This window comes from Gopherus flavomarginatus, chromosome 2 (assembly GCF_025201925.1).
Source record: "Gopherus flavomarginatus isolate rGopFla2 chromosome 2, rGopFla2.mat.asm, whole genome shotgun sequence".
Lineage (NCBI taxonomy): Eukaryota > Metazoa > Chordata > Testudines > Testudinidae > Gopherus > Gopherus flavomarginatus.
In genome coordinates, this window is record NC_066618.1 from 113,751,434 (window position 1) to 113,763,696 (window position 12,263).

Sequence of the window (12,263 nt, forward strand, 5' to 3'; positions counted from 1 at the left end):
TGGCAGTTAACTCACACGATTAACTCGAAAATTAATACGCAGTTTTAATCACACTGTTAAATAATAGAATGCCAAATGAAATTTATTAAATACTTTAGGTGTTTTCCTACATTTTCATATATATAAATTTCAATACAGCATACAAAATAAAGAGTATATAATTTTTATTACAAATATTTGCACTGTAAAAATGATAAACAAAAGAAAAATATTTTTCAATTCACCTCATACAAGTACTGCAGTGTAATCTGTGTCATGAAAGTGCAACTTACAAATATTAGATTTTTTGTTATATAACTGCACTTAAAAACAAAACAATGTAAAACTTTAGAGCCTACTAGTTCACTCAGTCCCACTTCTTGTTCAGCCAATCGCTAAGAGAAACAAGTTTGGTTACATTTGCAGGAGATAATGCTGCCCTCTTCTTATTTACAATGTCACCAGAAAGTGAGAATAGGCGTTCACATGGCACTTTTGTAGCTGGCCTTGCAAGGTATTTACTTGCCAGATATGCTAAACATTCGTATGCCCCTTCATGCTTTGGCCACCATTCCAGAGGAAATGCTTCCATGCTGATGATGCTCATTAAAAAAAAATGTGTTAATTAAATTTTTACTGAACTCCTTGGGGGAGAATAGTATGTCCCGTACTCTGTTTTACCTGCATTCTGCCATATATTTCATCTTATATGAGTCTTGGATGATGACCCAGCACATGTTCTTTTAAGGACACTTTCTCTGCAGATCTGACAAAACACAAAGAAGGTACCAATGTGAGATATCTACAGATAGCTACAGCACTTGACCCAAGGTTTAAGAATGTGAAGCACCTTTCAAAAATCTGAGAGGGACAAGGTGTGGAGCATTCTTTCAGAAGTCTTAAAAGAGCAACACTCCGATGTGGTAACTACAGAACCTGAACCACCAAAAAAGAAAATCAACCGTCTGCTGGTGGCATCTAACTCAGATGATGAAAATGAACATGTGTCGGCCTGCACTGCTTTGGATCGTTATCGAGCAGAACCTGTCATCAGCATGGACACATGTCCTCTGGAACGGTGGTTGAAGCACGAAAGGACGTACAAATCTTTAGCACATCTGGCACGTAAATATCTTGTGACACTGGCTACAACAGTGCCATGAGAACACCTATTCTCATTTTCAGGTGACATTGTAAGCGAAAAGCGGATAGCATTATCTCCTGCAAATGTAAACAACCTTGCTTGTCTGAGCGATTGGCTGAACAAGAAGTAGGACTGAGTGGACTTGCAGGCTCTAAAATTTTACATTGTTTTATTTTTGAATGTGGGTTTTTTGTACATAATTCTACATTTTAAGTTCAACTTTCATGATAAAGCGATTGCACTACAGTACTTGTATTAGGTGAACTGAAAAATACTATTTCTTTTGCGTTTGTACAGTGCAAACACTTGTAATAAAAAATATAAAGTGAGCACTGTACACTTTATATTCTGTGTTGTAATTAAAAATATATTTGAAAATGTAGACATCAAAAATATTTAAATAAATGGTATTCTATTATTTTTTAATCGCGTGATTAATCGCGATTAATTTTTTTAACCACATGAAAGCCCTAATTTCTACCTTCTCTATAAATGCAAGGGCAATCACACAATAGCTGCCAACAAGGGGCTTGTTTGTCTAAATGGGGTAATGTGCTATACAGGGGTGTGATTTCTAAATACAGCTATGTGTTGAAAATTAATTGGCCTATGTAGACCCTGCTGGTACACTTTACCACCACTTAAATAGTACTACATTAAAGCACACTACGGAACCTTTGGTGCATGACAGCAGGGTCTGCACCAGTGATACTTAGACATCAGTGGTTCAGGAGCCAAATTAGCAATGAACATTACTGTGGCTCGTTTGAGTATTGTGAATATATTAGTTTCATTTACTATAGTACTATATATTCATATTTAAACAGTATGATGGGGAAATTTAATTTTATATACATTCTCACAGCAAAATGATTAAGTATTATTTTATCAACTATAACTGGTTAATAACATAGTAAAAGAATCCTGATTGGTTAATAATTGAAATTACAGTGTTTTAGTATCATGTGCTGCAAAGAGCCACATGAGACACTTTTTTGAATATCATTGGTCTACACAAATTGGAGATTAAAAAGAGTGTAACCAACATTCACTTGTTTAAATCAGCATAAAAGCAAAGGTGAAAAATACCTCTAACTGTACCACCTGAAAACCACTCATCAGATTGTTCTACCTCCGCTAGTCACACAATCCACTGTGAGCACTCCCTTCACACACTGATTGATTCCCTTCCTTTCCCCTTAACTACCCCTTTTCATCTCTCTCTCTCTCCACTGATTTTCCTTTCATTTCCCTTCCAATTTGTTCTCATCACACATACTATTCCTTCCAATCTTCCCACTACCTCTCTCACACTTGCATACTTTTCATTTACATGTAGATACATCCTCCTTCCCCTTCCACTTATTCTCACTTCTAATTCCCCCCAAAAAGGAGTTTTCCAGACCAATTCCTTTCTTTTCTAATCCACTGCAAGAGTTTCTCCAATCTTACTATTCCCTCAAGAGAGTTTCCCAGCCAACACTTTATCCTTAAAGGGGCTAGCTCTGCCATCATTCTCTCAATCCTGTAAAGAGGCTTTCCAATTAATTTTCTGGTCCAGACTATGTGGCTACTGTCCCTTTGCCCTCCTACACTACAGTCTGGGGAGACAAGCTCCTTCAAAACAGCTACCAGGAAGGAAGTTACACAACTCTCTGCCATGACTGGTCCACAATTAAACCACTAGGCTCAGCTCCCATCTGCCTTTTCAGCTCCAGGAGAAATCACTACTCCAAGGGATGGCCTGGAAGGCAGCTTAGCACCAGATTTGTGGGAAGGGAAGCAGCAGAATTCATGCACGTGCCTGAAACAGTCACCCTCATTTCTTACCACACAGGAGTCTTTTTTTAAAATATAATAACTATAGATAAGAGCACCTTGAAACTTGTTTATCTACTCTAGTCTCTTAATTTCAGCATCCTTACTTTGCCCACTCTGGGTGATTGGCTACAGTCTCATTGATCAAGCTGCTTGTGACTTGAATCAAGTGAACGCTCTCTTGATGTACCTGAGTTAAATACAGATAAAAGAAAGAATATGAAGTGTTATGTAATACAAACTAGCACCCACCCTAAATTAACAGAACAAGATATTTAAATCATAATTTTCAAGAGTATAAGCAAAGATGATCAAGTAAGTATTTAGTATGAACACAAAACAGCAAAAAATACTTCTGGAGGAATTCTGCACCAAAAAATAAAATATGCAGAATTTTGCAGAATTTTAATTTGTCAAAGTAACACAATATAATCACACCAGTTTCAATTATTTTGGTAATTTCAAAATACTTATCAACTAGTATGTCTAACAATAGACAACAGAAAAGATTCAGGAAATGTTTTTTGACAAATAGTTTCCTTATTAGGCATATGAATACAGAACTTTGAACAATACAGAATGCATTTATCGCACCACTCAAAAGCAGCGCCAAGGCTTGGGGGAGTCGGGTAATGGAGGAGCTGAGGGAGAGGAAAGTAATTGCTGGGAAGGATCATGGGAGTGAACCTGGAGGGCTGTTGGGTGCGGGTGCGAGAAGTATGAAATGGTGTTTGGGGGGGGGGAGGGGAGCGGAAGGAGAGAGGGATCGTTACAGAATTGGGGAGCCTTCCCTGGCTGATCCCTAGACTCTCTCATTCAGTCAGGCACCTCTTCCCCTATCCCTATGGGTCCCTGCACCGCCACTCAGCCAGCCCGTCCCTCATCTCCCTGCACCCTCATTCCTCCATCTCCATGTGGCCCTGCACCCGCATTCAGCCCTCGCACCAGTCTGTCCCCCAATAGCCCTTCTGAACCCCTCTCCACAGCAGCAGCCCCATGCACCTCATACTGTCTGTCCCCCACACATCCCATGCCTCCTCACCTGGCCCCATGAGCAGGGCACTGTGAGGAACTCAGCCTCTTCTCCTCCCTCTCCCCTCTTTGTGGCTGGCTATTCCTGACTGAGAGCAGCTGCCCTCAGTTCTGGCATCACAGCAGCCCCTGGTGGGCAAAGGGTGTAACTGCAGTGCCTCTCTGGCAGGCAGAAAGTATTTTCTGCGGAGAAAAAAATTCTGCAGGGCACATGAATTCTGCACGTGTAGTGGCTCAGAATTCCCCAGGAGTTAAAAAAAAAAGGTTCACATTAAATGAGTGACCTCTATTGGGAAGAAAAAGTAGCTGCATAGTGAAAATCAGTTTGAGAAAATCTGATCTTGAGAATGTGGTGTCATGAGATCAAAACTGAGTTACATATGGGCATGTGTACCTACAGACCTCACAAATATTTATGAGAGTGAGATGCAGACATTCTTATAAAGAAATGTATGCTTTTCCCTTACTTCCACAGATTTATGCTGAAAATGATAATCAGTGCATTCGAATATCATTCTTCTGATAAAACAACTGGTAAATATAGTTTCACAATATTAATATTCTACTGCAATAATTTACACCAGCGTAACACTGATGCTAAGGAATCTGAGGTGTTCTCCTTTACTCACTGAAACCGAGCAGCTATAATAGGTTGCAAAATAATTCTAGTACTAATACAGTAAAATCATCATACGTCTCACAATTCTCCTACTTCACAGTTTACTAGGGTAACACTTCGCATATACACATTTTTTCTTCATCTATACATAGTATTAACAGGATAGATTGAAGAGTATTTGATTACTAAATATTTTTCAAAAGCATTTCTGCTCTATAGTGAAGCACAAACATGAGTAACATTTTCATTTAAAAAAGGGATTAAAAGAACAACTTTGATTATAATTCTTAGTGCACTGTACCTTTGCTGTAAGGAGCAGGGCTAGCAGAAGGGTTCCTATCACTAGCAAAAATATTATGAAAATGCTAATTATTTTATCAAGCATTTTCTCCAACCACACGATCATCTGTGCAGAAAAGAGAAAAACAAATCATGACATAAAAAAATAAATCAGTTTTTTATTCAAGTGATACTGACCCAGTCTAACAATTCTGGATTTCAACAGGAGTTTTCTTTACAAAAAGACTGCAAAATCAGACCCTAAGCAAGTACTATTTACACCCAAGCTTAGATATGAACAATTAACAAGCAATGTTTAACATGACAACTAAGGAAAATGTTACAATGCAAGTGATTTTGCAAATTAAATTTAAACATTACTGTGAATTACATAGCAAGCTCTCAGCAAAGCAATCAGTAATTTAACATTAATTTTGTTATCAGACCCAGAGAAGCTAGCACTCATTTTAATTCTGAATGTACATTCTGGATTAGTTTCTTGTCTTCAAGCAACAGAGAAACCTATGGTCACTATCATCTGCACAAAATTTGGGAAGTTACAAGAGTGGATTATATAACCACAATTTGCAAACTTGGATGGCTGAAGTTAATCACCTAAATCTCTAAAGAGATATCTAGATATTTTTAATGCTGCTAAGCAGACCTCAAACCTTACCTGAACTCAGTGCAGATGGCTTGAACACCACAACCAACCAGTAATCACACCACTTCAGGTTCATGAAGTTTTGTTGGTGTCATTCAGGAGGGAAAAATGTTAACTACATGGCTGTGTGGAGAGCACTCTAGAAAAGAGTAAACTGCACTTAATCTAATATTAAAAGGGCCTGATTAAATAAAGATCTCACAACCTTATTGTGGGCAAATCTATCTTTTCCAGCTTTTGTAGCTAAAAAGTCAGAAAAAGCACTCAAGTTAAAAAAAACTAGCAGGGGAAATCTAGCTGTGCTGTACAATTTTACTTTAAAACAAAACTGAATTCAAAGGCAATATGCAGAAGGTTCAATATTTTCAAATGAGAAATGGCTATATGTTCAGTGGATGTGCTGATAATGTTAGTTACTATTCTTTTCTTCGGTGTCATGTAATGTTGAAAGTTAAAGTAATAGGAGCTCTTTCTCTATTACTGATCCTTATCCCTGCATATGAACTTGGTTTATTGATCCATTACTGATTGTTATAGTTTTTAAATCTCTAATTGTATCTGGAACATCACCGGGGCATCTGAACACCTAATATACATGAATGATTTTACCCTCAGGTTCTGCTACAATTGATATCTTGTTTAACACACATTGTCACAAGGCACATAGTTGGCATTTCAAAGCAACCATTCAGAATACAGTGTGACACTCACTTTAGAGAAGTAACTGTTGAGTTCTGCAAGTTCCTGCATTAAACAACTTTACTCCGAAATAACGCTGTCCTCGGTATCCAAAAAAATCTTACCGCGTTATAGGTGAAACCGCGTTATATCTAACTTGCTTTGATCCACAGGAGTGTGCAGCCCCGCCCCCGCCGGAGCACTGCTTTACCGCGTTATATCAAGGTAGAGGTCTACTATGTTCTGCAAAAAGGAATCTCAAAGAACCTGCAGTACCCAGCAAAAATCTCAGAGAGAACATGGAAATTTTCAGTGTTTGCCACCATACCCTGAAACATTTCAGCAATCACTCAAGTTCTCTCATCGGTAATAGTGGTGAAGTCAACTGCCAGCAGGGCAGTTATCTGAAAAATTTCAACTAGCTTGAACTCCCAACTATTTACTATCTAGGAAGCTACAGAAAATCCTGTTCAGTTTTGTCCTTTCAATGTTCTCATACATTTAGGGATTTTGATGACACAGCAACAGAAAAAAAGCCAACAGTTACCTACTCCGTAACTGGTGTTCCTTGAGATGTGTTGCTCATATCCACTCCATATTAGGGGTGTGGGCTCGCACATGTGCACTGATGCCGGAAGTTCTTACCTCAGCAGTATCTGTAGGGACTGGCTCTATTACCCCTGAAGTGGCACGGTATAAAGGGCACCGCCAGCTCCTCCCTCACTCTCAGTTCCTTCTTGCAGGAAACTCTGACAATGGGGAAGGAGGGCGGGTCATGGAACAGACATGAGCAACACATCTTGAAAAACACCAGTTATGGAAAAGCTAACTGTCTTTTCTTCTTCAAGTGCTTGCTCATGTCCATTCCATATTAGGTGACTCCAAAGCAGTACCCCTGGAGATGGGCAGGAGTTCAAAATGTGTAGATTGCAACACAGCTCTACTGAACCCAGCATCGTTCCTAGCCTGCTGAGTGATGGCATAATGAGCAGTGAATGTGTGGACAGAGGACCATGTTGCAGCTCTACAGATGTGCTGGATAGGGCTGTGTGCCAGGAAGGCCGAAGACACCTGAGTCCTAGTCGTGTGGGCTCTAACAGCTGGCGGCGGCGGCACCTCTGCCAGGTCATAACAGATATTTATGCATGGAGGTAATCCAATTGGAAATCCTCTCTGAGGACACTGGCAGGCCCTTCATCCTAACCACTGTAGCAATGAAGAGCTGAATTGATTTATGGAAAGGCTTGGTATGTGCTAAGTAAAAAGCCAAAGCCCTTCGCCTCTTTTCGCTGGTCTTGTGCGGTTTGGGACAGAACACCGAGAGGAAGATGTCCCGGCTCATATGGAAGGTGGACGGCCAGGTGGGCCTGCAGCTGAAGCTTTTCCTTGTAGAAGACCATGTACAGCAGTTCTGAGGTGAAGGCTTTAATTTCAGAGACTCGTCTCACCAACATCATTGCCACCAGGAACACAACCTTCCATGACAGGTGGGAAAGGAAGCAGGAACACAGCAGCTCAAAAGGGGCCCGTAAGCCTAGAGAGGACCAAGTTAAGATCCCATTGCGGGACAGGAGTCTGTACCTACAAGAAGAGTATCTGGAGCCCTCTCAAGAATCTGACTATCATGTCATGCCCTGTGTCAGGCCCTGGTTCCTCAAATGAAGCAGATAGTCTGGGATAGCCTGTATGGAAGAGCGCGAGGAGAGATGCCACCCTCGGATGCCCAGCAGGAAAACCTTGTCCACTTGGCCAGGTAAGTCAGTCTAGTTGAGGGCTTCCCACTTCCCAGAAGGAGCTGTTGACCTTCTCTAAACAGGTTTGCTCCTCAGGGTTCAGCCACACAGCATCCACGCTGAGAGGTAGAGGGATGTGAGGTTGGGGAGTAAGAGCCAACCCTGGTCCTGTGACAGTAAGTCCAGTCGGTTGGGCAGGGGCCAGAGAGGGGCTGCTGATAGGTTCATGAGTGTACCGAACCAGTGCTGGCAAGGACATCTGAGGCAATCATGATAACCCGCGCTCACTCTCTCTCTCTCTCTCTCTGCCAGGCTCTTGGCAGAGCGGGATCGAGGGAAACGTGTACATCAGGCCCTCTGACAATGACAGAAAGAAGGCATCAGAGAGGGAGTCCTTGCCGAGAGCAAAACTGATGACATTTTCTGTTTTGCTTGGTGACAAACAGTTCCACTTGGGGAGTTCCCCACCTCTGGAAGACCATGTAGGCTATGTCCCAGTGGAGCAACCACTCGTGGTGAGAGGAGAAAGCCCTAGAGATGATTTGCTAGCGTGTTCTTGAAGCCAGGAAGGCAACAAGCTTCCAGGTGGATCTCATGGTCAATGCAGAAGTTCCAGATACGGAGTGGTTCTTGGCAGAGAGCTGACGAGCACACTCCCTCTTGCCTGTTGGTGTTGAACATTGAGGCTGTGTTGCTGAGGTGAGGTAGGAAGACGCCACACACTAATTGGACCACTGAGTTCTTTGACATTTATGTGGAGCATCATCTCCTCTGGGGACCACATATCCTGGGTCTGGAGATCTCCGAGGTGCGCACCCCAGCCAAGGCGTCTGACACCAACTCGATGGCATGAGGTGGGTTATGCTGAATGTAATTCCCTCTAGGACCTTCTCGCAATTGGTCCACCATCGCAACGAGGTGAGTACTGCTTGGGGGATGCTTACAATGTTTTCCAGGTGGTCCCTGGACTGGGAGTAGGCCATCAGCCATTCCTGCAGGGACCACACCCAGAGCCTGGCATGGTGGATAATGTATGTGCAGGACGTCATGTGGCCCAGCAGGCACAGGCAGACCCTGGCTGCAGTCAGGGGGAACGGGGACACCTCAGTGATGAGATCTGTCAAGCCCCGAAACCTTTCTAGTGTCAGGAACGCTCCTGCGCAGGTCGAGTAGAGGACTGCTCCGATTAACTCTATCCTTTGCACTGGCACTAATGTTGACTCTGCATGTACCAGGAGGCCCAGGGAGCAACACGCGGCTTGAAGTATTGCAAAATACCTTTGGATTTGAGTCCTAAAACTGCCCTTGAACAGCCAGTCATCAAGGTACGGGTAGATCTGGATACCCCGGCACCTGAGGTAAACCGCTACCATTGACATGCACTTGGTAAACACTCTCGGTGCTGTCGCAAGGCCGAACAGGAGGACTGAAAACTGGCAGTGGTGGGGCCTCACCATAAACCAGAGGAAGTGTCTGTGTCCTTGAAAAAGTGCTATTTTGGGAGTATGCATCCTTCAAGTCGAGGGTGGCATACCAGTCTCCCGGATCCAGGGAGGGGATGATAGAAGCCAAGGAGACAATGCAGAACTTTAGCTTCTTCAGGTACTTGTTGAGGTGTCACAGGTCCAGGATAAGTCAGACTGCCTTTGGGATTAAAAAGTACCGGGAACAGAATCCCCTTGTTCCTCTATTTGAGAGGAACTTCTTCCACCACACCCAGCTGTAGTAACCCCTTTACCTCCTGTGCAAGGAGACTCATGAGATGGGTCCCTGAAGAGGGACATGGAAGGAGGGTGGGAAGTGGAGGCAGAAAGGAACTGGAGGGTATAACCCTGCTCCACTGTGTGGACCCAGGAGTCGGAAGTTATAGCTGTCCAAGCATGGAGATAGCAGAAACCATGATGTGGGCAGCTACATCAGTGGCATCTGATGTAGTCTGGAGGGCCACCCTGGCCGCAGTCATTCTTTCATCGAGGATTGCTCAGAACTCCTTCTTGGAGGCCTCAGGGAGCAACCCTTTGAACTTGGCCAAGGCTTGCCACATACTGAAGTCTTATCAGCCAAGGAGGTCTTGGTGGTTGGCCACTCTCAGCTGAAGGACAAATAAACCTTACGTCCAAAGAGATACTGCCTCCTCCAGTCTTTATTTTTGGGGTTGGCCCCGGGATGTCCTTGCCTCTCCTTGTGGTTAACCACCTTGACCACAAGGGAACTGGGGGCTGGGTGGGAGTATAAGTACTCATGCCCTTTGACTGGCACAAAGTACTTGCATTCGACCCTCTTAGAGATAGGGGCCAGGGAAGAGGTGATCTGCCACCGGGCATTAGTGATTTTGGAAACCCCTTCATGAAGTGGAAGGGCCACCTTGCAGGGGCTGAGCAACAGAGGACATCAAACAGAGTCCAAGGGCTCTTCCAATTCCTCTGCCTGAAACCCCAGGCTGGAAGCAACCCTCCTCAAAAGTTCCTGGTGCACTTTGGCATCATCCTAAGGAACTGGGTGAGAGGCCCCGTGATAGCATCGTCCTTGTCGTCGCCAGAAAAGGCTGGTGCTGTGGCAACCTCCACGTTCACTGGTGGTCCAGCATCTTGCTCCCCTGGGTCCTCCTGGGCTGTGGGGTCTTACCCTCGGAAGCCTCGAGCACCAGAGGGGGATGGGATACTGAAGCCACTGCCCTCTCCGACACTGACTGAGCAGCCTGGGAAGGTTGGGAGAACTCCCACGGGTACCATGGAACCAGTCACTGCACTTAGGGCCACAGGACAGGTTTTGGTGCTGATATGCAAGTACCAGGGCTTGTTCCACAGTCAAGGAACCTTGCTCCATGCCAAAACTATAAGCAGAGTGGTTGGTACCTGGCAACCAGGATTGGACAGAGCAGTGGCTCTTGTCTGACCAGTGCCAGGCGCTGCGTCCCGAAGCCGACAAGTCAGAGCAAGCCGGGTCATCTTATCTGGGGTCTCAGGGACCGACAGCATTCGGTGGATCTTTATCGGACACATGGCGATCCATGCCTCACGCTACTCGACCGGTACATCGAATGGGACAGCTTGCTACTACTGGCTGATTGCTAGGACGATCTTCCTGAATACGGCAACTTCCTTCTTGGAGATGGGCGATAAGGGCCTGGTGGTCTCGGATCACCGATCGGTCCCGTGATCGGAACTGGGCCCTTGCAGACAATTGGGGCCAGTCCCAGAGAACTTGTGGAGTGGCACGTGCCTCAGAGGCTGCGCCAATCTACCAGCGAGGTATGCCTCCAGTCCATTGATCTTTGCCCCTGGTGCGGGGACCAAAGAGGGCTCCACTGAGCCTGCCTCTCTAGTCCTAAGGTGTGACGGCTTCAGGTGGGCAAGTGATGGTGGGACCCCCCTCTCAATGGGGAACAGTGCCGTTGAGGTGGGGATACACGCATAGGTCCCAATGCGTGTTTTCCCCAAGTCCAGGATACTGCAGGAGCCAGTGTGGGCAGCACTGGGAGCGTCAGGATCTCGAGCCGCTCAAGGATGGCACCTGAAGCTAGCTAAGGCCTGCGCCGCTATCTGCAGTCATAGGCAAAGTATGGGATGGGTTGCATCGCTCGACTTGAGCTGGGGTCCAACTTCCCAAAGGGGCGTTGAGCTGCCCGGCACAGGTCTTGGCTCGCTCCCAGCCCTCTCCTTTCCCTTCCGAGAGGTAGAAGATCTTCCCCTCAGTGTTTTTCGGCTTCTTGACCAGAGCCACGGAGGAAGACTGGTGCTGGCTTTAGGAGCACTTTTAGATGGATATCGCGCTCCTTCTTTGTCCTAGGTTTGAAGGACTTGCAGATACAACACTTATCACTTATGTGCCCTACGCCTAAGCACCTAAGGCAGGTGGTATGTGGATCGCTGATGGGCATAGGCCATTTGCAGCGATACTACAAGTTCTACAGAGTTCGAGACAACACTAGCTGAAGCAGCAGACATTCAAGCACCATCACTGATGGCAAAAAGGAACTGAGGGTGAGGACAGCTGGCGGCACCCCTTATACCGTGATATGTGCGCACTGCTCCAGGAGGCACCAGACCTAGTCCCTTACAGATACTGCTGAGGGAAAAGCGTCTGGCACCAGTGCATGTGGTGAGCACACACACCTAATATGGAATGGACATGAGGAAGCATTCTAAGAAGAATAAAAAGGATACAGTACCTTAAAAATACTGTGTTATAAATAAGTTAAATGTTCACTTTATCTTACGTAGCTTTCCTTGCTATTTCTTTCTCAGTTTAAAAAAAGCTGTGGCTTCTACTCACAGGTCCAAATTCAGAGACAAGTCTAAGTGAATCTAAGAAAGT

General features: G+C 44.7%; 1 protein-coding gene across 2 annotated transcripts in view; it reads right to left on the bottom strand.

Moving 5' to 3' along the window:
* The window catches only part of TMEM245 (transmembrane protein 245), a 153,838-nt gene that overhangs the window by 85,703 nt on the left and 55,872 nt on the right, over positions 1 to 12,263 (bottom strand). For both annotated transcript variants that reach the window (XR_007772299.1, XM_050937683.1), the window contains exons 7-8: positions 4,894 to 4,998; positions 3,049 to 3,131 (exon numbers count right to left, since the gene is read on the bottom strand). Coding sequence is in view for 1 of the 2 variants with exons in the window: in XM_050937683.1 (XP_050793640.1) it covers positions 3,049 to 3,131; positions 4,894 to 4,998 (188 nt within the window). In the remaining variant the exon portion in view is untranslated. The remainder of the gene's footprint in view (positions 1 to 3,048; positions 3,132 to 4,893; positions 4,999 to 12,263) is intronic.